Source organism: Arachis stenosperma, chromosome 1, assembly GCF_014773155.1.
Source record: "Arachis stenosperma cultivar V10309 chromosome 1, arast.V10309.gnm1.PFL2, whole genome shotgun sequence".
Lineage (NCBI taxonomy): Eukaryota > Viridiplantae > Streptophyta > Magnoliopsida > Fabales > Fabaceae > Arachis > Arachis stenosperma.
This window is the reverse complement of record NC_080377.1, coordinates 135,540,661-135,563,110: the sequence shown is the minus strand read 5'-3', so window position 1 is coordinate 135,563,110 and position 22,450 is coordinate 135,540,661. Positions and strand designations below refer to the sequence as shown.

Genomic DNA, 22,450 nt, shown 5'->3' with positions numbered 1-22,450 from the left:
GATACACCCATAGATATCGGTCAGATATCACTCAAACATGCATTAATATACAAGGTCAAGCAACATCACAAGGTCAAGCAATATACACCCATGGACAAGCAAATATTAGAACAGTTACAACTGTTGACTATATTACAGTATATCAGTTCAGAAATATACACCCAACAAATTATGCTATATACACCCAACAAAATACTCAATATACACCCACCAAATCACGCAATATACTCCCAAAAATCAGTTACCAGAAGAACTAGAACACCAAGAACAGTAACACCTAGAACAACTAAGAAGAACAGAATAACCTAAAAGCAAGAATAACAGTAAAACCTAGAACAAGTAGAACATTAAAAACTGTAAAATGAGACCTAGAACAAGAAAAACAGTAAAACCTAGAAGAACGTAGAAAAACAGTAAAACCTAGTTCAAAATCTGGAAAATATACAGAAATGGTAATGTAACGTACCTTGAGTATTATAGTTTTGTTTTCTCTGGAGATTCTTGATCGAGAGTTTTATGGTGTGTTAATGGAGTTTTCGAATGTTAGCGACGAGTTGTATATCTTGAGTTTCGAATGTTGCTCGAAAATGGAAGGGTTGCGTTTTCTCTGAATGGCTTTGAGAAGTGGAAGAAGTGGAAGAGTCTGCCATTAAGAGGCGGTTTACGCGAAGAGAAGCGTAACCGTTTGAGTGGGAGCGCGTGAATGTTACGCTCCATTCAATATAATTAGTGCGCGTGTGGAATGTTTGTGGGCTGGGGACTTGTAACACTTGTAAGGCCTTATTGCTTGTATGTGTAGCAGGCCCGATTACATAATTCAATTTTTAACAACAGAAAAATTAATTTTAAACATTACAGTTAATTTTTCTCTTAATTACTTTATATATTCACTTTTCATATTTCTTCTTAACTAACATTAAATTATAAAATAATTGCTAATTGATTTTTTTATTTCTATTTCTTCTTCATCATTTTAAATTTTCTCTTCCTCTTTATTCAAATTTCTGTAACATTTTTCACTCTCAATTCTCTTTCTTTAATTTTATCTATATTCATCCGTCAATATTTATTTTAAAATTAACCATTTTAAAAATTAAACACGCATCATAATATATCGCATCATATTTCATACCTAATCTTATCCATATAATGATATTATATATTAATTATTTCTTTTAGTTATTTCTTTCTATAAAATAATAAAGTAAAACCCGATTTATTATATTTTTATTTTTTTTATATTGCATACCCAAGAATGAGGATTGATTATTTCTTTAAAAAAATATATAGAAGGGAACTAATTCGAAAACATGAATCAAAATGCTTCATACCACTAAGGTTTAGGCTTGTTTCTTTCTATTCAAATATTTATGTTGATAGTTTGATTCCTATTATATACTGATTACATCTCTTAATTACTTCTTTTTCTTAAAATTAAAATTCGTAATTGATTACATTCTCATTTTTTTAATTTTAATTTATTTCATGATTGATTCTTCTTTAAATAGATATATAGGAGAAAAGTGATTTAAATACTTACACAAGAGTACCTCATCATCAAAATGTTCACTCAATTTTACATATTCAAATATCTGTACTTATGATTGATTCATTTCAACTATATTTAGAGTATATTCTTTGATTAATTTTTTCTATAAACAAAATTTTTAATTTATTACCTTTTAATTTTTAAATTATATCAGACAAATGGATTATATTATAATTTTTCAATTATATACTATAATTGATTCTTTTTTTAAATAGATATATAGAGATAACTGATTCAAATATTCGTACCAAAATATGTCACATATTATTAAGTTTTTTTTTTCAAGTTTATCTATTAAATTCCCTATATCGATTATTAATATTTTCATTATATCTTAGTTACTTCTGTAATTAATTCTTTTTTATAAATAAAATTTCTAATTCATTATATATATTTTCAATTTATTATATCATGTGATTAATTTTTTTAATAGGATAATATGTATATTAAGTCCCATCATGAATAATTGATTCTTTTCTGATTAATGTTAGTATATTTTTACATCACATAATTATTCTTTTTTTATTTAAATATTAATAAATCTAATTATTTAGTACATGTTTTTTTTATTTAATTATCTTGTATAATTATAAAAGAAAAAGGTCATTTTACAATGATATAGCATTATTGTTTTCAAATTTTACGTGATATTAATGGTAGTGACTAGGTGTGAATATATACGTAATACATGCAAGGCAATAATATCCTTTTCAAATAATACGAGTGTGAACAATGAGGAAATTGTGAAAGTGGAAACTAGCTACTACTGATTGCAACATGTCAATTAGCCTTTCTAGAAAACTTTTGACCATAGCAATAAATATTTTACGCTTATTATTTTCGGTTTTTTTTTTTCAAGTACTACTGATAAATTTATTATCGGAATTAAAAATTCGTTAATAACGATTTAATCAAACGAATTTTATATCAAAACTGTCAATAAATTCGTCAATTTAATCGACACTAATATACAACGTTAAATCTGACGATAATTAATATTTTTTTGTAGTGAATATTAACAAATCTAATTATTTAATATATGATTTTTTTTAAATAACATCTATATTAAAATTATTCCGCATACAGATGCAACAAATGCTTCACATATATATATATATATATACGGACACTTTTTGACTTATCATTATTCTTTTTAGTATTTTGAATTAATTGTATGACTAATAAATATTACTTAATAAGTCAAAACAGTCGTTACACTTTTATAATAAATTAGGTTCTTAATTATATCATTATTTTAAATAATACTACTTGTTATATGTATTAATTTTTTGTTATTTTTATCCTTAATAAATAATAATGATATAGTTTTTAGAAATAATTATTCTAAGTATATATTAAAATTAGTCATTAAAATTAATTATTAAATAAAATATATATTAAAATATAAAATAAATATTAAAAAAATTAAATTATATATATAATTATATAAAAATATATTATAACTAATTTTAATAATTGATTTTAACGTATAAATAATATTATCTTTGTAGAAAAAGAATAAACGTAACATTATTCTATTAATTAAAGTTTTCCTATGATGAGGAGTATACTTTTTTATTTATATAATTTTATTAATCATTATCAATAATTTTTTCCCCGTAGGTCTGTACGCCTTTTCTTAAGGACAATTAAAGCGTTGAATGTCAAGACCTCTTATTAGGAAAACAAAGTATTTAAAATATTAATTATCTCATATTTATTAGAGTAAACACTCAATTCAATATTTATCTATTTACATTAAAGATAATGCGACCTTCAACAAAATAATAGAGACAACATAGCCCTTGACATCATTATTTGAGACAATACATACTCTTTTTTAAAAAATTCGTCAAATACTAATAAAAACTAATTTTGTAAGAGTTTATTATTACTACACATATTTATCTAATAAAACATTAAGAACAATTGAAATAATTTTATTTGAATTTTGATTCTTTCATACAATTTTGGAAAACAACTTTAAAATGTTATCGTGGAAAACCAAATCTGATTTTCTTTTTTTTTTTCAAATTGTAGTTCTTAAAAATTCTTTAGTTATTGAGCTGTAATTTCCTTTTATATGTAATATTATATAAAAATAATTAATAAAAATATATCTTTACTTATACGACAAAGCACTGGTATATATGAAAGTTATTGCTTCATAACTGACCTTAGTGTTTTCAACTCTTTCCCAACCGTTCATTCATACATAAATAACTACACCCTCCTTCAATTCTCTTTTGCCCCACTCACCATTAAAAGATAAGAAGCCATAACACATATTCCTCAACACAAGAACAACAATGGTGGAAACTGAGACTAAGAGTGACACAAGCAAGAAACCAACAATGGAGAATAATGAGAAATATGTCACACAAACACAACAACAACATGAACATGATGATGATGATCCGAAGATTAACTACAGAGGCTGGAAAGCCATGCCCTTCATCATAGGTAAGCCACTAATTAACCACTTGAGAATAATTGGAACAACTCTTTCATTCTATCTATCACTCTCTTTTGCCGCAGGAAATGAAACTTTTGAGAAACTTGGAGCCATTGGAACCTTAGCAAACCTGTTGGTGTATCTAACAACAGTTTTCAACCTGAAGAACATCACAGCTACAAACATGATCAACATCTTCAACGGCAGCACCAACTTTGCAACCTTGATTGGTGCCTTCTTCTCAGATACTTACTTTGGTCGCTACAAAACACTTGGATTCTGCACTACCACCTCCTTCTTGGTACTACTCCAAATATTAAGGTTAATTTATTTTATTTAATTTGACATGCCAACGGAGAGCCTTGGAGCAACGGTTGAGTTGTCTCTGTGTTACCGCAAGATGATTGTGCATCAGGCTGCCCCTTTTATTTAATTTGATATGCATCCTTATTACATCACACATATGAACTTATGAAATATTTGTTGATGATGTTGCTGTATCTGAATGAAAACAGGGCTTGCTTGTGATTCAACTAACAGCAGCATTCAAGAATCTTCATCCACCAAAATGTGGAAATGAGAGCAGCACATGCAAGGGTCCAACAGCGGGTCAAATGGCGTTTCTTCTCTGCGGATTTGGCCTTCTTCTGATTGGTGCAGCCGGTGTTAGGCCATGTAACTTAGCATTTGGAGCAGATCAATTCAATCCAAACACTGAATCAGGAAAAAAAGGTGTCAACAGCTTCTTCAATTGGTACTTCTTCACCTTCACCTTTGCACAAATGGTGTCCCTCACACTAATTGTGTATGTTCAATCAAATGTGAGTTGGGCCCTTGGTCTTGGAATCCCTGCAGCTTTGATGCTTCTTTCAGTTGTGGTCTTCTTCTTGGGTACCAAGATTTATGTGAAGGTTCAACCAAGTGGTAGCCCCATAACTAGTATTGTGCAAGTTTTAGTGGTTGCAATCAAGAAAAGGGGACTCAAAAAACTACCTCAAAAAGAGTATCCAACGCTCTCACTCTTCAATTATGTCCCACCTAAGACTTTGAACTCTAGGCTTCCTTACACTCATCAGTTTAGGTAATATTTCAAGACTTTGTGTTTCATTCTGCTACCACTTCTAATCTTCTGTTTGGGAAATGTCTTTAAGATGAGAAGAAAGAAAAGAAAAGTGTTTCTGTCCTTTATTTTACTATTTCAATTTGGTGATTGATATGGCCCTTAAAGTTTAGTACTTAATTTGATAAGAAAAATTAAAATTTAATATTTAATTTAAAAAGTATATAAAAACAAATCATTTTTAAATATTTGACATTTACTTTAAAAAATAAGTTCCATAAATTTTCTATCCAAATAAAAGACATAAAAAAACTTGGTCTTTTAATTTTTAGGTCGATAATAAATAAGCAAATTATATCTTTTGTTAAAATGAAAAGAAAAAGTCTAGGAGCAGCAGTTTGGCCAACACTTAACCAGTAAAAGTAAAGTGATTTATCTCATATCATTAAAATCACGAGTAATAATTAATTGATGGCTACAAATCACTAAAATATTTAGTTTTGGTTCGATCAACTATTTTAAACAAGTTTGTGTTTCCTTTTGTCTTTATATTTTTGTTGAGACAATTACCAAACATGACCTTAGAACTTGCATTTAGGTTTTTAAGTGTGAATAATTTAGCCTCGTCTTGATTAGATTTTGATCAAATAAAGTTTAGATTAGTTTTTTAAAAAAATTTTATTTTTTAGAAAGTTTTTTTTTATAATAGACAAAAATTATTTCACATCTAAATAGATTTTTTTAAAAAAATTTTTAAATATTAAAAATGTTTTTTATTTTTTTTAAGTAAAGAATTGTTGGCTTTTTAAAAAAATAATTTATTTTTTTAAAATAAATATATCCAAATATATTTAAAAATTAATAAACATACTTTGTTTTTTATAAAAAATATTTTTTTTATTTAAATTAATCAATTCAAACCAGCACAAATTAGATTAGCTAATGTAATGAGCCCTCCCCCGCCCCAGCCAAAGGCCAAAAGTAAAATAAGAGATTCCATCATGACATAATTTATATTCTGAGGTGATCTAATATGATAATGAAAAAATTAACGTTACAATGAACAGGGCATTGGACAAAGCTGCAATTATGACCCCACAAGATAAAATAAACCCTGATGGATCTGCGGCTGAACCATGGAAGCTTTGCAGCATGCAGCAAGTGGAAGAAGTGAAATGCTTGGTGAGGGTGTTACCTATTTGGTTCTCAGCGATTTTGTACTATTTAGTTATTGTTCAGCAGCACACTATTCTCGTGTTCCAAGCACTTCAATCAGATAGAAGAGTTGGCCACACAAACTTCAAGATCCCAGCTGCATCTTACTATGTTTTCCTCATGTTGTGTATGACTCTTTGGTTGCCAATCTATGACCGGATATTAGTCCCTTTGCTGCGCCGAGTTACCGGAAAAGAAGCCGGCATCACGCTCCTTCAGAGGATGGGAATCGGCATATTCCTCGCTATACTTAGCATGATTGTGTCTGCTTTTGTTGAAGGACATAGACGAAGCCTAGCTCTAAGCAGTCCTATAGGAATGCAGCCCAGAAAAGGCGCGATTTCATCCATGTCAGCACTTGTTTTGATTCCTCAATTGGCACTAGCAGGGCTATCTGAATCGTTCACTGCTGTTGGACAAGTTGAATTTTACTATAAGCAGTTCCCTGAGAACATGAGAAGCATTGGACAATCACTATTCTATTGTGGCATGGCAGGGTCAAGTTACTTGAGCACTCTGTTGATCTCAATTGTTCACAAAACCACGGCCAAATCGGCCACCGGCAATTGGTTGCCGGAGGATCTTAACAAGGGCAGATTGGACTACTTCTATTTCATGATTGCAGCTCTAGAAGTCATGAATTTGGGATACTTTTTGATGTGTTCAAGATGGTACAAATACAAAGGAAATGATGATAGTTATAGTAATAATAGTAGCATTGAACTTAATGGAGTAACTAAAACTTCTGAAACATCAATTGATGGTGTTTAATTATGACTCAAGTCAACAAGACACTATAATATTATTGATATTGTACTATTGGATTATCTTAATACTTTGGTGTATTATAGCATTATTGTAGTGCAGAGAGTTATACTGTTTTGTTTGATTCCGTTTAGAGAGATCGTTTTCACTAGAATAACACTTCAGAATAATATAAGATTTAATATTTTCACTTCAGAATAACACTTCTGAAATGCCAAAAGATGAAATGGTGGAGGAAGAGGTTGATATTGCTGATCGAAGCTGTTTCCGAAGATGGCTCCTGAATTTTCAACAACTTTAAAATCTCCATTATTAGATTACACTAAAGTTGTTACCATTAAAAAGACAGCAGGGTACTATTTTTGCATTCCTGAACTGTGTGAAGTTGGAGGAAGAGTCATGCTTTACCATTTTGAAGGATGCCATTGTTAGGGCTGAAGCACAACAACTATCACCAAGATTAGAAGAAAACAAAAATGAAGAATTCATTGTTGTTGATTATGGTGATAGTTTTCTTAGTGAGCATGACGTCAGTGTTGGCAAGGTTTGTTATTTCTTGCCAATTAGAGGAAATAAACTTGATGACTTGTTCCATCATTGCTCTTCACAAAATTCCATCAGCTTTCAATTTCCACTAAGCAACAAAGTCCCTCACATGTGGTGATGAATAACACTTCAGAATAATACAAGATTTGTGCCTCTAGTGAAAACAATCTTTCTAAACGGAATCAAACAAAACAGTACAACTCTTTACACTACACTGATAATAATGCTATAATGCACCACAGTATTAAGATAATGCAATAGTACAATATCAATAATATTATAGTCTTATTGACTTGAGTCATAATTAAACACCATTAATTGATGTTTCAGAAGTTTTAGTTACTCCATTAAGTTCAATGCTACTATTATTACTATAACTATCATTATTTCCTTTGTATTTGTACCATCTTGAACACATCACAAAGTACCCCAAATTCATGACTTCTAGAGCTGCAATCATGAAATAGAAGTAGTCCAATCTGCCCTTGTTAAGATCCTCCGGCAACCAATTGCCGGTGGCCGATTTGGCCGTGGTTTTGTGAACAATTGAGATCAACAGAGTGCTCAAGTAACTTGACCCTGCCATGCCACAATAGAATAGTGATTGTCCAATGCTTCTCATGTTCTCAGGGAACTGCTTATAGTAAAATTCAACTTGTCCAACAGCAGTGAACGATTCAGATAGCCCTGCTAGTGCCAATTGAGGAATCAAAACAAGTGCTGACATGGATGAAATCACGCCTTTTCTGGGCTGCATTCCTATAGGACTGCTTAGGGCTAGGCTTCTTCTATGTCCTTCAACAAAAGCAGACACTATCATACTAAGTATAGCGAGGAATATGCCGATTCCCATCCTCTGAAGGAGCGTGATGCCGGCTTCTTTTCCGGTAACTCGGCGCAGCAAAGGGACTAATATCCGGTCATAGATTGGCAACCAGAGAGTCATACACAACATGAGGAAAACATAGTAAGATGCAGCTGGGATCTTGAAGTTGGTGTGACCAACTCTTCTATCTGATTGAAGTGCTTGGAACACAAGAATAGTGTGCTGCTGAACAATAACTAAATGGTACAAAATTGCTGAGAACCAAATAGGTAACACCCTCACCAAGCATTTCACTTCTTCCACTTGCTGCATGCTGCAAAGCTTCCATGGTTCAGCTGCAGATCCATCAGGGTTTATTTTATCTTGTGGGGTCATAATTGCAGCTTTGTCCAGTGCCCTGTTCATTGTAACGTTTATTTTTTCATTATCATATTAGATCACCTCAGAATATAAATTATGTCATGATGGAATCCTTTTTTTATTTTACTTTTGGCCTTTGGCTGGGGCGGGGGAGGTCTAATTACATTATCTAATCTTATTTGTGTTGGTTTGAATTGATTTATTTAAATAAAAAAATATTTTTAATAAAAAATAAAGTATTTTTATTAATTTTTAAATATATATGGATATATTTATTTTAAAAAAATAAATTATTTTTTAAAAAAGCCAATAATACTTTACTTAAAATAAATAAATAAATAATATTGTTAATATTTAAAAATTCTTTTTAGAAAATCTATTTAGATGTGAAATGACTTTTGTCTATTAAAAAAAATCTTTTTAAAAACTAAATTTTTTTTTTCAAAAACCAATCTAAACTTAAAACTTTATTTGATCAAAATCTAATGGCTAAATTATTCACACTTGAAAAATCCAAATGAAAGTTCTAAGGTCATGTTTGGTAATTATCTTAACAGAAATATAAAGACAAAAGAAAACACAAACTTGTTTAAAACAGTTGATCAAACCAAAACTAAATATTTCCGTTTTAACTTTTAAGGCATAATTTGCCTGATTTTTTATCGACCTAAAAATTAAAAGACCAACCTTTTTATGCCTTTTATTTGGGTGGCAAATTTATGGAACTTATCTTTTAAAAGTAAATAACAAATATTTAAAAATGATTTGTTTTTATATACTTTTTAAATTAAATATTAAATATTAATTTTTTTAACAAATTAAATACTAAACTTTAAGGGCCATGTCAATCACCAAATTGAAATAGTAAAATAAAGGACAGAAACACTTTTTTTTTTCTTTCTTTCTTCTCATCTTGAAGACATTTCCCAAACAGAAGATTAGAAGTGGTAGCAGAATGAAACACAGTCTTGAAACATTACCTGAACTGATGAGTGTAAGGAAGCCTAGAGTTCAAAGACTTAGGTGGGACATAATTGAAGAGTGAAAGCATTGGATACTCTTTTTGAGGTAGTTTTTTGAGTCCCCTTTTCTTGATTGCAACCACTAAAACTTGCACAATACTAGTTATGGGGCTACCACTTGGTTGAACCTTCACATAAATCTTGGTACCCAAGAAGAAGACCACAACTGAAAGAAGCATCAAAGCTGCAGGGATTCCAAGACCAAGGGCCCAACTCACATTTGATTGAACATACACAATTAGTGTGAGGGACACCATTTGTGCAAAGGTGAAGGTGAAGAAGTACCAATTGAAGAAGCTGTTGACACCTTTTTTTCCTGATTCAGTGTTTGGATTGAATTGATCTGCTCCAAATGCTAAGTTACATGGCCTAACACCGGCTGCACCAATCAGAAGAAGGCCAAATCCGCAGAGAAGAAACGCCATTTGACCCGCTGTTGGACCCTTGCATGTGCTGCTCTCATTTCCACATTTTGGTGGATGAAGATTCTTGAATGCTGCTGTTAGTTGAATCACAAGCAAGCCCTGTTTTCATTCAGATACAGCAACATCATCAGCAAATATTTCATAGGTTCATATGTGTGATGTAATAAGGATGCATATCAAATTAAATAAAAGGGGCAGCCTGATGCACAATCATCTTGCGGTAACACAGAGACAACTCAACCGTTGCTCCAAGGCTCTCCGTTGGCATGTCAAATTAAATAAAATAAATTAACCTTAATATTTGGAGTAGTACCAAGAAGGAGGTGGTAGTGCAGAATCCAAGTGTTTTGTAGCGACCGAAGTAAGTATCAGAGAAGAAGGCACCAATCAAGGTTGCAAAGTTGGTGCTGCCGTTGAAGATGTTGATCATGTTTGTGGCTGTGATGTTCTTCAGGTTGAAAACTGTTGTTAGATATACCAACAGGTTTGCTAAGGTTCCAATGGCTCCAAGTTTCTCAAAGGTTTCATTTCCTGCAGCAAAAGAGAGAGATAGATAGAATGAAAGAGTTGTTCCAATTATTCTCAAGTGGTTAATTAGTGGCTTACCTATGATGAAGGGCATGGCTTTCCAGCCTCTGTAGTTAATCTTCGGATCATCATCATCATGTTCATGTTGTTGTTGTGTTTGTGTGACATATTTCTCATTATTCTCCATTGTTGGTTTCTTGCTTGTGTCACTCTTAGTCTCAGTTTCCACCATTGTTGTTCTTGTGTTGAGGAATATGTGTTATGGCTTCTTATCTTTTAATGGTGAGTGGGGCAAAAGAGAATTGAAGGAGGGTGTAGTTATTTATGTATGAATGAACGGTTGGGAAAGAGTTGAAAACACTAAGGTCAGTTATGAAGCAATAACTTTCATATATACCAGTGCTTTGTCGTATAAGTAAAGATATATTTTTATTAATTATTTTTATATAATACTATATATAAAAGGAAATTACCGCTCAATAATTAAAGAATTTTTAAGAATTACAATTTGAAAAAAAAAATCAGATTTGGTTTTCCACGATAACATTTTAAAGTTATTTTCCAAAATTGTATGAAAGAATCAAAATTCAAATAAAATTATGAGGAGTGTTAAGGGTTAATAAGTTGTGAAATTACTCACTTTTCTTTTATTAGTTAAGTATTGGCTAAATTTTAATAAAAATATTAGTTCTTAGACTTTCTCTAAAATTATTTCAATTGTTTTCAATGTTTTATTAGATAAATATTTGTCGTAATAATAAACTCTTATAAAATTCGTTTTTATTAGTATTTGACGAATTTTTTAAAAGAGAGTTTGTTTTGTCTCAAATAATGATGTCAAGGGCTATGTTGCCTCTATTTTTTTGTTAAAGGTCGCATTATCTGTTATATGAATAAATAAATATTAAATTGGGTGTTTACTCTAATAAATATGAGATAATTAATATGTTAAATACTTGTTTTCCTAATAAAAGGTCTTTACATTCAAGGTTTTAAATTCTATTTTCAATATATTTTTCTATATTAAAAAATTGTTCTTAAGAAAAGGCATGTAGACATAGGGGAAAAAATATTGATAATGGTTAAAAAAATTATATAAATAAGAAAAATACTCCTCATAAGAAACTTTAATTAATTGAATAAAGTTACAGTCATTAATTCTTTTTCTAAAACAAAAATATTATTTATACATTAAGATAAATTATTAAAATTAGTCACAATATATTTACACATAATTATATGTATAGGCCCTTTGCTTGGTTATTCATAAAAAAATAATAATTATATATATAATTTAACTTTTTAATATTTATTTTATATTTAATGTGTATTTTATATTAATAACTAATTTTAATAATTGATTTTAGTATATACTTAAGATAATTATTTCTAAAAACTATAACAGACCTAGGGGAAAAAATATTGATAATGGTTAAAAAAATTATATAAATAAAAAAAATACTCCTCCTAAAAAATTTTAATTAATAAAATAATGTTCCATTCATTATTTTTCTAAAACAAAAATATTATTTATATATTAAAATAAATCATTAAAATTAGTTACAGTATATTTACACATAATTATATATTTACACATAATTATATGTATAGGTCCTGTGTTCGTTTATTCATAAAAAAATTATATATATAATTTAACTTTTTTAATATTTATTTTATATATTTTAATGTGTATTTTATACTAATAATTAACTTCAATAACAGATTTTAGTATATATTTAAGATAATTATTTCTAAAAACTATATCATTGTTATTTATTAAGGATAAAAATAACGAAGAAATTAATACATATAACAAGTAGTATTATTTAAAATAATGATATAACTAAGAACCCATTTTATTATAAAAGTGTAACGACTGTTTTGACTTATTAGTTAATATTTATTAGTCATACTAACTAATTCAAAATAATAAAAAGAATAATGATGAGTCAAAAAGTGTCTGTATACAAAGCATTTGCTGCATCAGTATGCGGAATAATTTTAATATAGATGTTATTTAAAAAAAATTCATATATTAAATAATTAAATTTGTTAATATTCACTATAAAAAAATACTAATTATCGTCAGATTTAACATTGTACACTAACATCAGTTAAATTGACAGTTTTAATGTAAAATTCATTTGGTCAAATCGTTATTGGCGAATTTCCAATTTCGACCATAAATTCGTCGGTAATACTTAGAAGGAAAACGGGAGAAATAAGCACGAAATTTAGTGTGAAATTTACCGTTGAAACAATCCGTCGGTAAACCTATTTTAGTGAAACGCTGTGTTTTGGTCACCCGTAACGAGTTACCGTCGGATATTTGTCGATAAATCCGACGGTAATAAACCCTAAAATTCAGAGCGCGAACCCCTCTCCTCTTTCAAATCGAAACTACTCTCTTTGATCGTTAACCTCTCTCTAGCCGCCTCTGAACTTGCCGCACCGTCAGCCCCACCACCGCTAATGACGACGACGCCTCCTTCCTCTCCTTGCATCTCCTGTTTGTCGCGATGTTTCCATTGCAGCTGCCGTTGCAAACCCTAGCCGTTGCACACCCTAGCCTCTGTTGCAGCCGCCTCTCTTCTCACCGCCGACGAGCGCCATTCTTCGCGTCGGCAACTTCTTCCCCTCGTCCACCACGCTTCGTCCGCCGCTAGGTTCGTCATCCTCCGCCAGGTCCAAGTTAGAATTTGATTTAGCATTTTTTATAACATTTTTGTTATTGTTATTCCCTTTTGATATTGGTTTATATGGTACTATACATTTATACATATATTATGGGTTTCTTAAGAGAATTTTATAAATTTATTAACGCTTGCTGCAATAGATTTATACTTAAGGTTATATAGATGGATTTAGTTTACTTACCATGTGGTTGAAGATTTGTTTTTTGCTATATATATTAAAAAGAATACATAATACTTCTCATTAGAAATCTTTGCAAGCTTCTCTTTAGTTAACATGTAAATTTTATATTTTTATATAGTTTTTTTTATCTCACTTGTAGCAATTTAATGATGTTAATGTTAATTTTTTTTTCCTGCAACCTACCATCATGACTTGTTCTAATGAAAATTTGTGATATTCTAGTCTGGCTATGAATTTGTGATATTACATATTATTTTATTAGAGTGTGAATTACTGTAAACTCATATTTTACTTATTGATATATATACAATTTACATAGCATTTAAATTTTGTACAATATTTAGATTTTATTGATATAATATTCTAATAAGGTGACGATTTTACTTTAGCATGATGTGAATAAAGATGTCTTGTTGAATTTAATTCATATGAAATTAGTTGAGTATTGAATAACACTGTGGATTGAGATTAGTTGAATTTGTAGAAACCGTAAAGGTGGATATACGTCTAATTTAAAGGGAGGTTATGTCCAATTTTTCTGGAGAGTTTTGTTGAACGATTCGTGTAGTATATATGCCAATTATGGTTAATAATATATTCTCTTTGCAAACATGACGAGTGGTAGTAGAAGTAGATCGAGTAGGTCTCGTGGTCGTGGTAGAGGGAGAATTTTCACAGAATCTCCAGGGATTGTTCAGTCATCGCCCTTTATCCTGACTATCCCGTCGATTCCTGTGACGTCACAGGTAGGTCTAGCAGACCAGCAATTCATCATGGTCAGAAACCCGAACTACGTGCCTCCTTCTGCTACGCCCCCTATAGATCCAGTGACAGATACTGTAGTGGGTGAGACCTCCAGTGCCTCCAGCAGGATGTCCCACCACTATCACCCATCATCTGGTTGAGGATTTGGCTTGATGGTATGTAGGCATGAGTATATATAATTTTTTAATCTTAAGTTTGTTAATCTTAAGTTTATGTGTTTATATGTGTTTGTAAATATTAGATTTTTTCTTTGACAAGTTTGTACCAAACAACAATGCTTGCACACAGGAGATCTCCGATGTCATTAGTCAATGTACGACCACCCGTGGTCAAACTACACAAAGATCCTGGCTGAGACCAGAGAGAAATGGTTTTAGAAGTGGGCGATAAGAAACCAATAGTGCTGAATTAATTAACTGTATTTGAACTATATTTTATCCCAACTAACTAATGTTATTGAATTACTTTCTGCAGTTGAAATTCATATAGGATGCGGAACATAATCTCATGATCAGGAAGATCTACAATCATTGTGTAGCTAAACGGATTCAGCAGATGATGAGTAACGTTCATCAATAGCACGACCATCTAACGACCTGGATCCGTCCATCCATAAAAAAAAATTGGAGGGCCATTTTATAAATAATAAAGGGTTCAAGTGTCCCGTTTGACGAATATTAATATATTAGTGTTCGAATGGTAAGATTTATATATGATTAAAGCTATGATACGTGTATTAATATTTTGAATCAATTAATAAGAAAAAGTATATAATTATATTATTAAAAAAATAATATTTTAATTTATTATTAATTATATTAAACGTAATTTAATTATACTATAATTATATATTTTTTAAATTAATGAATTAAATTATTGTATTATTAATTGGATAATATATTTTCTTGAGGTCATATATTTAAAAAATAATTCTATCAAAATAAATTCTTATAACACATATAAAATATTAAAAATACAATTAATATATTATTATAATTATTATTATTATTATTATTATTATTATTATTATTATTATTATTATTTAGTATTTGTATAGATAACAAAAACTATAAATTATTTTATATAAATTAAATATTTTTATAAAAAATTTCTTTTAAAAATATATTTTAAATATAAATATAAAAAATTAAATAAATATTTTCTATACATAGTATGGATATATATTAATAGTTGGGCTACGCATTTATGTAATAATTTTCCATCAAAGTCTATCCAAACTGGTCCAATACCAAAAAAGCCCAATCTCATCATTAAATGAAACGTGAATTTCACGCGCCCTAAACCCTCCGAAACGTTAACATTCATTTGCGCCTTGAAGATAAAACAACATTCCTTTCTCAACCTTGAAACTGCTAGTGGAGAACTTCGAATCTCTCTCAAAATCTCTCAAAGCTCGATCATTTTCTCTGCGGAAACTGCTTTTACTCAGGAATCGCGACAAGATTTCGAAAGAAAGAAGAAAAAACAAACGAAAACAAGAACAGAGACTGTGAAAGGTATGAGAAAAACTACTGTTCATTTAAAATCTCGCAATCTCGCGTTTCTCCTAGTTGCATTTTAGATTTACTGGATTGAGTTGCTTCGTTTAGTATATCGACTTATTTTGATTCTATTTTTTTTCGCGTAACTAGGGCATAGGAATGGAATGTGTTCTTATTTACATTCAGTTTAGTGGAGTTGGTCATTTTGATTCACTTGATTATTAGTGTGTTCAGTTTGAGTTCTTTTGTATGCAGAAATGCTTTTCTTATTGATTGAATGTGTAAGTTTTAATTAATATAATTTTTTATAATCTTTCATGTTATATGGTATTGCTGTTTCATTGTTCTTTTAAGTTGTAATTAGAATTTTTTTTCTTAGTTTTAATGGTACAATATAATAATTCTAGATCGTTATTGAATATTTTTCTATTTAATGCAGTAGTCCTTCCAAAAAATAATATCAACCGTGTCAAAAAACTCTGGTGGCACAACAATTAGAAGAATAAGCATAACCTGATTTATAAATTTTTTGCTTGTTTAAATCTGAATAATTTTAATTCATTACATGATTTATTTGTGGTTCGGTTGAATTCAGAAAATAATTACTCTCTTTTATTTATTATAACTGCCTTCCGAAATTCGAAAAACAGGCCAGCGAGAGATCTTCTCATTGAAATTCTAATAAATAGTAACTTTTGGTGTCCAAATATTAAAATTCTAAAAATTAAAAAGTGAAAAATAATTTGGAACAAAATGATCGAATATTAGTAGTAGAAGGAATATAACTCCAATGTGATTGAAGTTATATATGTCATCTAACTAGTATTGTGCCGCATATAGCCATATATGATGACTATATAAGTGCATCGAGTATTGTAAATCGTAAACATGAAAGTAAGGGAATCACACAGCTCATATACCTTAGAATAAATGACCATTTGTACCCATGAAAGATGAAAACGCTGACATTCGTACCCATGATAGCCCGAAACTAGACTTGTACCCATGAGAGATGAGGTCCGTGTGACAAAAGTGACCCGCCTTGGTTCTGAGCATGGTTCGTGGCATTCCGAACCTACGTGGCACTTCCACCCCCCCCAAAAGCCTTTCTGACGTGGAATTGAACGTTGTTAATCAAAAGGGATAGGCTGAACTCACGAAATGAAAACCCTAGGTAGCTTCAACCCTCCCCAATACAAACCAGGATCCAGAGAATCGAAACTTGTTGGATGTCAACGAGTGTGACGTTGAATCTCAATCGAAGCTTGGTTCGTACCTCCCTCAATGTCTTCCCGCAGATTTACCCCTGCTCCAAGTGATGGCAGTGGCAGTTCTTCGTCAAGTTCGAAGAAGAAGAAGGTGAAGAAGCTGGATGGCAGATGCTTCTGTGGAAGAGACTTTGCGTTGATGGAGTCTGGCACCGTTACGAACCCTAATCGATGGTTCATCAGATGTCCTCTATGGGCGGTAAGGGCAGATGCTGTTGGAGTCCAGGTGAGAAAGTTTTGTTTGCATTTAAGTTGACGAATCGGTGCATTTGTGTTGTTTTGGCAGACAAGAGACTGCAAATACTTTGTATGGGTTGATGAAATCGAAGAAGGATGGGAGGGCATAGCAAGATGTTTGGCCAGAAGACAGTCAGGGAGTTCTTATCCAAGGCATGATGATGGGCTCATTGTCACTGAAGTTGGGGAAAATCACGAAGCATCATCAATCCTGGCGACAGGGATAGAGAAACTTAGGGTTGAAATTAGGGGTGAAATTAGGGGTATTAGAGTGTTGCTTGTATGGATAGCCTTGGCTGTTGCATTTTGTTTGATATTTCTGCTGTATTTCTTTCTGAAAATGTAAAATTTGTATGGAACTAGGGTCTTTGTAAATCATGAGACTATGAATGTGTTTCCTGTTTTTGACATACACAGTTTGATTCTGTTGCTGCCCTGTTACTTCTATATGAGAACTGTTATTGGTACTCAGTTGGATATATATGCACATGCAAGTATATTTTCTACTAAAAGAATCAGAATTAAGCTCAATATGTGACATAGAGACCTGATGGTTGTGGGGATGAAGTATAAAAGCATGAAAGCTAGCTCAAAAATTGGACTGAGCATGATATAAACCAAAAAACATAGTTAAATAGAGTAAGAGTAGCATGTCACAGGCAGAACAAGCAAAACATGAATGCTGCCTACTCCAACATATTGTAATAAACCAGGAAGTGGTTCAAAAATAAGTATATGAGTAATGGCAATTACATCAGAATAGCAAAAAAACATAAGCAACACAGTCTATGACATTGGTGTTGAGTTACTGCTCCCGCTGGAAATTCCATTTTTTGCTCCGCTTGATGCACCTCTCCTGCCTCGACCTCTTCCTTCACCCCTGCCTCTAACATGTATGCCTCTAGTCCTAGAAATACCGTCCACATCCATTGTAGGCATGAACTGCACGAACCTTGTGGTTGTGCCTGCACTAGCACCCTGCAGTGGATTTGGGGTTGTTTGAGAGTTGTGTGTGGAAGGGGTTGTGGTTGGATGCCTTGGAGATGGTGCAGAAGCTTCTGTGGTATGTGCAGAAGGGGGTGGTCGCTTGACACTTCTCCTTTTATGTTGTTTCTTGCCTGCTCCAGTGGTTGTGGCATCATGGGGTTGTGTGGCTGGTGGTTGTGGCATGGAAGGTGGAGGCTGGATTCGAAAGAACAACCAGTTTACCAACATGGGTCGTTAAACAAATATAATTAACGAACTGAATCAAGTAACTAACTGACCTGTGAAGTCTGGGCTGCTGTTGAACCGTTTCCCACCTCAGTTGCTGCTGCTTCAGCCTCAGCAGCTTCTAATGTCTCCTCATAGTTCATTTCAGCCAGCATATCTTCATCCTCATCACTTGCAGGGACTTGTGGGGCAGCACTCGCTTCACCCATTGCTTCCTTTCTCTTCTTGCAGCTTCGCTTGTTATGACCAGGCTACACATGAACTTAAACAACGAATTAAACAACGAATTATAGTAAAGATGAACTTAAACAACGAATTATAGTAAAGATGAACTTAAACAACGAATTATAGTTCACTGCACACACCTGGAGGCAGTATTTGCACACGATGGTTGCAATCCTCCGCTTAGTTCTATGAGGATCACTCTTATCCTTAGGGGCATCATTTCTTTTGTCTCTTTTCATTGAAGGTCTTCCGATTGGCTTCTTGTACCTGGGTGGCAGAATTGGTAGGCTGTCCATATGCTCCCAGAACTCTTGGCTTGGAACTGGGCGCATTGAAATCTGATATGCAGCATTATAAGCACCCATAGTTAGCCAGTTATGTGCATACTCTTCAGGTCTTCTATTCTGGTAAGCTAGAGCAGCACATGCATGTCTACAAGGTAGCCCAGTCAACTGCCACAGTCTACAACTACATGTACCTTTGCCCAAGTCCACACTGACCTTAATGGGAAGACATTGGACTTCATAAATATTTCCCGCGTCATCTCCGGTTGGAAGGGGTCTCCATTTGTTGCTCTCTCTCTTTTCTCTTTCTAATCTGCTCTGTTGGGTTGGGGCTAACCTCCCACTGTACCCAATCAAGGCCTTTTTGTTTCTTGCCATGATTCGCATGACGTAGCACCTAACTTCTTCCAACATGGTTATGATAGGCTTCCCCCTCATCTTTTTTACCTTGGCATTAAACACCTCGCAGTTGTTATTGGTGTAGTTGTCCATCTTTGGATACTCGCTAAAATGTGCTCTACTCCACTGTTTTGGACTGATCTTGTCCAAGTATTCCCAAGCCCCTACGTTGATCTTTTTCAGCTTATCCATTGCAGCATTGAAGTCTTGTGTCGTAGAGGCCTTAGCACATGACCACATACACTTCTTCAGCTGCAAGTCACCCCATTTCTTGCGAAAATTTTGCCATATATGCATGGCACAGAACCTGTGGTTGGCATTTGGGTAAATTTCTTGGACTGCAGGAATTAACCCCTGCATATAACCATTCATATGACCAGCAATCACTTATCACCTTAATAATGACATTAACAATATTTCAACAACAATCCTTGTAGCGTTGTTCAACTTTCATACTTCAGTGACCATAAACAGCATTCATGATAATGTCATTTGAAGCATGTAAATCTAAGCATGTAAATCTAAACCAAACTAATCAGTATTATACACTAAGCATGTATATCTAATTGATTTATGAAGCATGAAAAACTATACATAGCATATGTAAAACACATGTGCAGCATTAAAACATACATACCTTCTGCATGTCTGACATGAAGTTAATTCCGTTTGCCTGAAAGTCTCCCACATCATCCTGAAGGATATCTAAAAACCACTTCCAGCTGTCCTTGTTTTCTGATTCAACAATTGCATATGCAATGGGGTAGATGTGGTTATTCGCATCCTGCCCTATAGCTGTTAAAAGCTGCCCCCCATAATACCCTCTAAGGAATGTGCCATCCAATCCTATGAATGGTCTACAACCACCTACAAATCCCTTCTTGCAAGCCTCAAAACATACATATATCCTCAGAAAAATTGGATTTGAATCAGGCATGGGATTTGTGTGTATCCTAACTGTAGACCCAGGGTTAGTCTTAAGAATCTCATTAGCATAGTCGCGAAGAATTGCATACTGTGCAATCTCGGATCCCTCAATCCTCTCCTTCGCCTTCTTCATAGATCTATAAATCTTTCTCTCGTTGATAAGTATATCATACTCAGATCTGAAAAACTGGTCAGCCTCTCTCACACTCAAGTTTGGCTGAAGTCTTATTCTTTCTTCTAGCTCATCAATCACCCATTTACCATCTGCTGACTTGCAGTGATTGTCCCTACTGCAAGTGTGTTCGTTGACAAAGGTCTTAACCTGATAACTTGCTGGAAATGTCCTCTTGGCACAGTATATCTGCCAAGGACAATCTTCATCATAGCATATAGCCTTCGACCTTGTAGAGTCACAGCGTGCAAAGAAAATGCTTCTTCCGATGTTTATATTAAATTTCCGGACTGCTTTCCTAAATTGATTTAGAGTCTCAAATTCCATTCCAACTTCTAGCCTCACCTGGCTAACAGGGGCATCGGCATTACTCTGAGGAAAGGCTGTGGTCTCATCAGAATCTTCATCACTAGGTATGCTATGCAAGTCCTCAGACTCATAGCAATGATACCCAGCGTTGTCATCAGAAAAATCTTCCTGATCAACTGGGACATAGAAGGTTGGAGGCTTGTCTGGATCAGGATTAGGTATGAATGACTGTCCTGTAGGAGGGGGCCTCTTTGTTGATCTTCTCCTGTTCTTTTTTCTCTCACCCTCAGCCTCATCTGAAGGATTGGTTTCATTGTTCTGGGGAGTCCTGTTGGAGTCAGAAGGTGGGGCTGACTCAGGGATTTCTTGTGAAAGTGGATTTGTGTAAGGATGTGGGATGTATTGGGTGAGCTGCTCTGGTGCAATATGGTCAGATACATTGGCCTGAGAGGGAATGAATTGGTCTGTATCATCAGACTGCCAAGGTTGCTGTGAAGCTTCAGATACATTGGCATCATGGGGAGGGATTGGGTCTGTCCCATGAGTTTCACATGGTTGCTGCTCTACCTCAAGAGGTGGCTGTGTAGGTTGGGAATGAGTTGATGGTGGCTCATCCGGCTGGACAGGTGTTGGAGGAGGTTCAGAAATGTTAATCGGTTCCTGAGTTGCTACAGGAGCTGGGCTGTTCTCTTGATGGGCCTGTACCATGGGCTGTGGGCCAGCACTTTTTGGGCCTGCTTTTCAACTTGCACATTACTAACTATCTCAGCATCATCATCATCTTCCACTACTGCTAACCTTCTTCTTGGAGTCTTCTTTGGAGTTGGTACCCTTTTAACACAGACCTTTCTTCTCCCCTTTGATGGAGTCAATTCCTTAACCTCCACTACAACAGGCTGATCCACAGGATGCTCTGTGTACAGATTAATTCTATTTCCATTCTTCATGGCTGCCTCATACATCCTAACTACATCCATATCAACCCTTAGTAGTCTCAACCCATCATGAAGCTCCTTCCCAGGTTCTAGCCAGTAAAACTCAGAAATGGACGTATAACCAATGTCCTTCAGCAAGTCAGAGATGAAAAAACCATTCAGGGTATCAACGTTTACCCTCTCTATCTCCGTCACTTCTCCACCAATGTAGCTAACCTTACCGACTGGCTCTCTCTCAAACCTTCCTCTATGATGAATTGACAAAGTTATGTGGACGGTGGCCATCCCTGGAAGTCAAATTTAAGAAACCAATAAACACACATTCTCTGTAACTGATGCTAACACAAACCCTAAAAGTACTCTCTATCAATTCTGAACGAAATACAGCAACTCTTTCGGTTTCATTAGCCAGTAACGTTTGTCTAACCACTTGCAACAACATATCAAATTATTCATTGGTGGGAAACGACATACCTGTGTAACTCTTCAAAGGGAGTGACCACCTCGATGTCGAATACCAAAGGACTGGTAAAAGCCCCTCCTTGCTACTCGATTCGTCACACTCTGGCCGTCTTCTCCTGCTTCGA

At 33.3% G+C, this 22,450-nt stretch overlaps 3 protein-coding genes across 3 annotated transcripts; 2 read left to right on the top strand and 1 right to left on the bottom strand.

Annotated features, from left to right (window-relative positions):
* The first annotated feature begins 3,720 nt into the window (after window positions 1-3,720).
* LOC130938102 (protein NRT1/ PTR FAMILY 2.11-like) lies at window positions 3,721-7,145 on the top strand. The gene is made up of 4 exons (XM_057867129.1): window positions 3,721-4,012; window positions 4,088-4,305; window positions 4,520-5,085; window positions 6,132-7,145. The coding sequence occupies exons 1-4, from the start codon at window positions 3,859-3,861 to the stop codon at window positions 7,048-7,050; spliced, it is 1,857 nt and encodes a 618-aa protein (XP_057723112.1). The 5' UTR covers window positions 3,721-3,858; the 3' UTR covers window positions 7,051-7,145.
* A 711-nt stretch (window positions 7,146-7,856) lies between these two features.
* On the bottom strand, window positions 7,857-11,121 carry LOC130938118 (protein NRT1/ PTR FAMILY 2.11-like). Its single transcript, XM_057867130.1, has 4 exons — window positions 10,830-11,121; window positions 10,537-10,754; window positions 9,757-10,322; window positions 7,857-8,813 (listed from the first exon to the last, which is right to left on the bottom strand). The coding sequence occupies exons 1-4, from the start codon at window positions 10,981-10,983 to the stop codon at window positions 7,895-7,897; spliced, it is 1,857 nt and encodes a 618-aa protein (XP_057723113.1). The 5' UTR covers window positions 10,984-11,121; the 3' UTR covers window positions 7,857-7,894.
* A 5,937-nt stretch (window positions 11,122-17,058) lies between these two features.
* Window positions 17,059-17,980, top strand: LOC130945447 (uncharacterized). Its single transcript, XM_057874163.1, has 2 exons — window positions 17,059-17,362; window positions 17,450-17,980. The coding sequence occupies exons 1-2, from the start codon at window positions 17,180-17,182 to the stop codon at window positions 17,744-17,746; spliced, it is 480 nt and encodes a 159-aa protein (XP_057730146.1). The 5' UTR covers window positions 17,059-17,179; the 3' UTR covers window positions 17,747-17,980.
* Window positions 17,981-22,450: the final 4,470 nt, after the last annotated feature.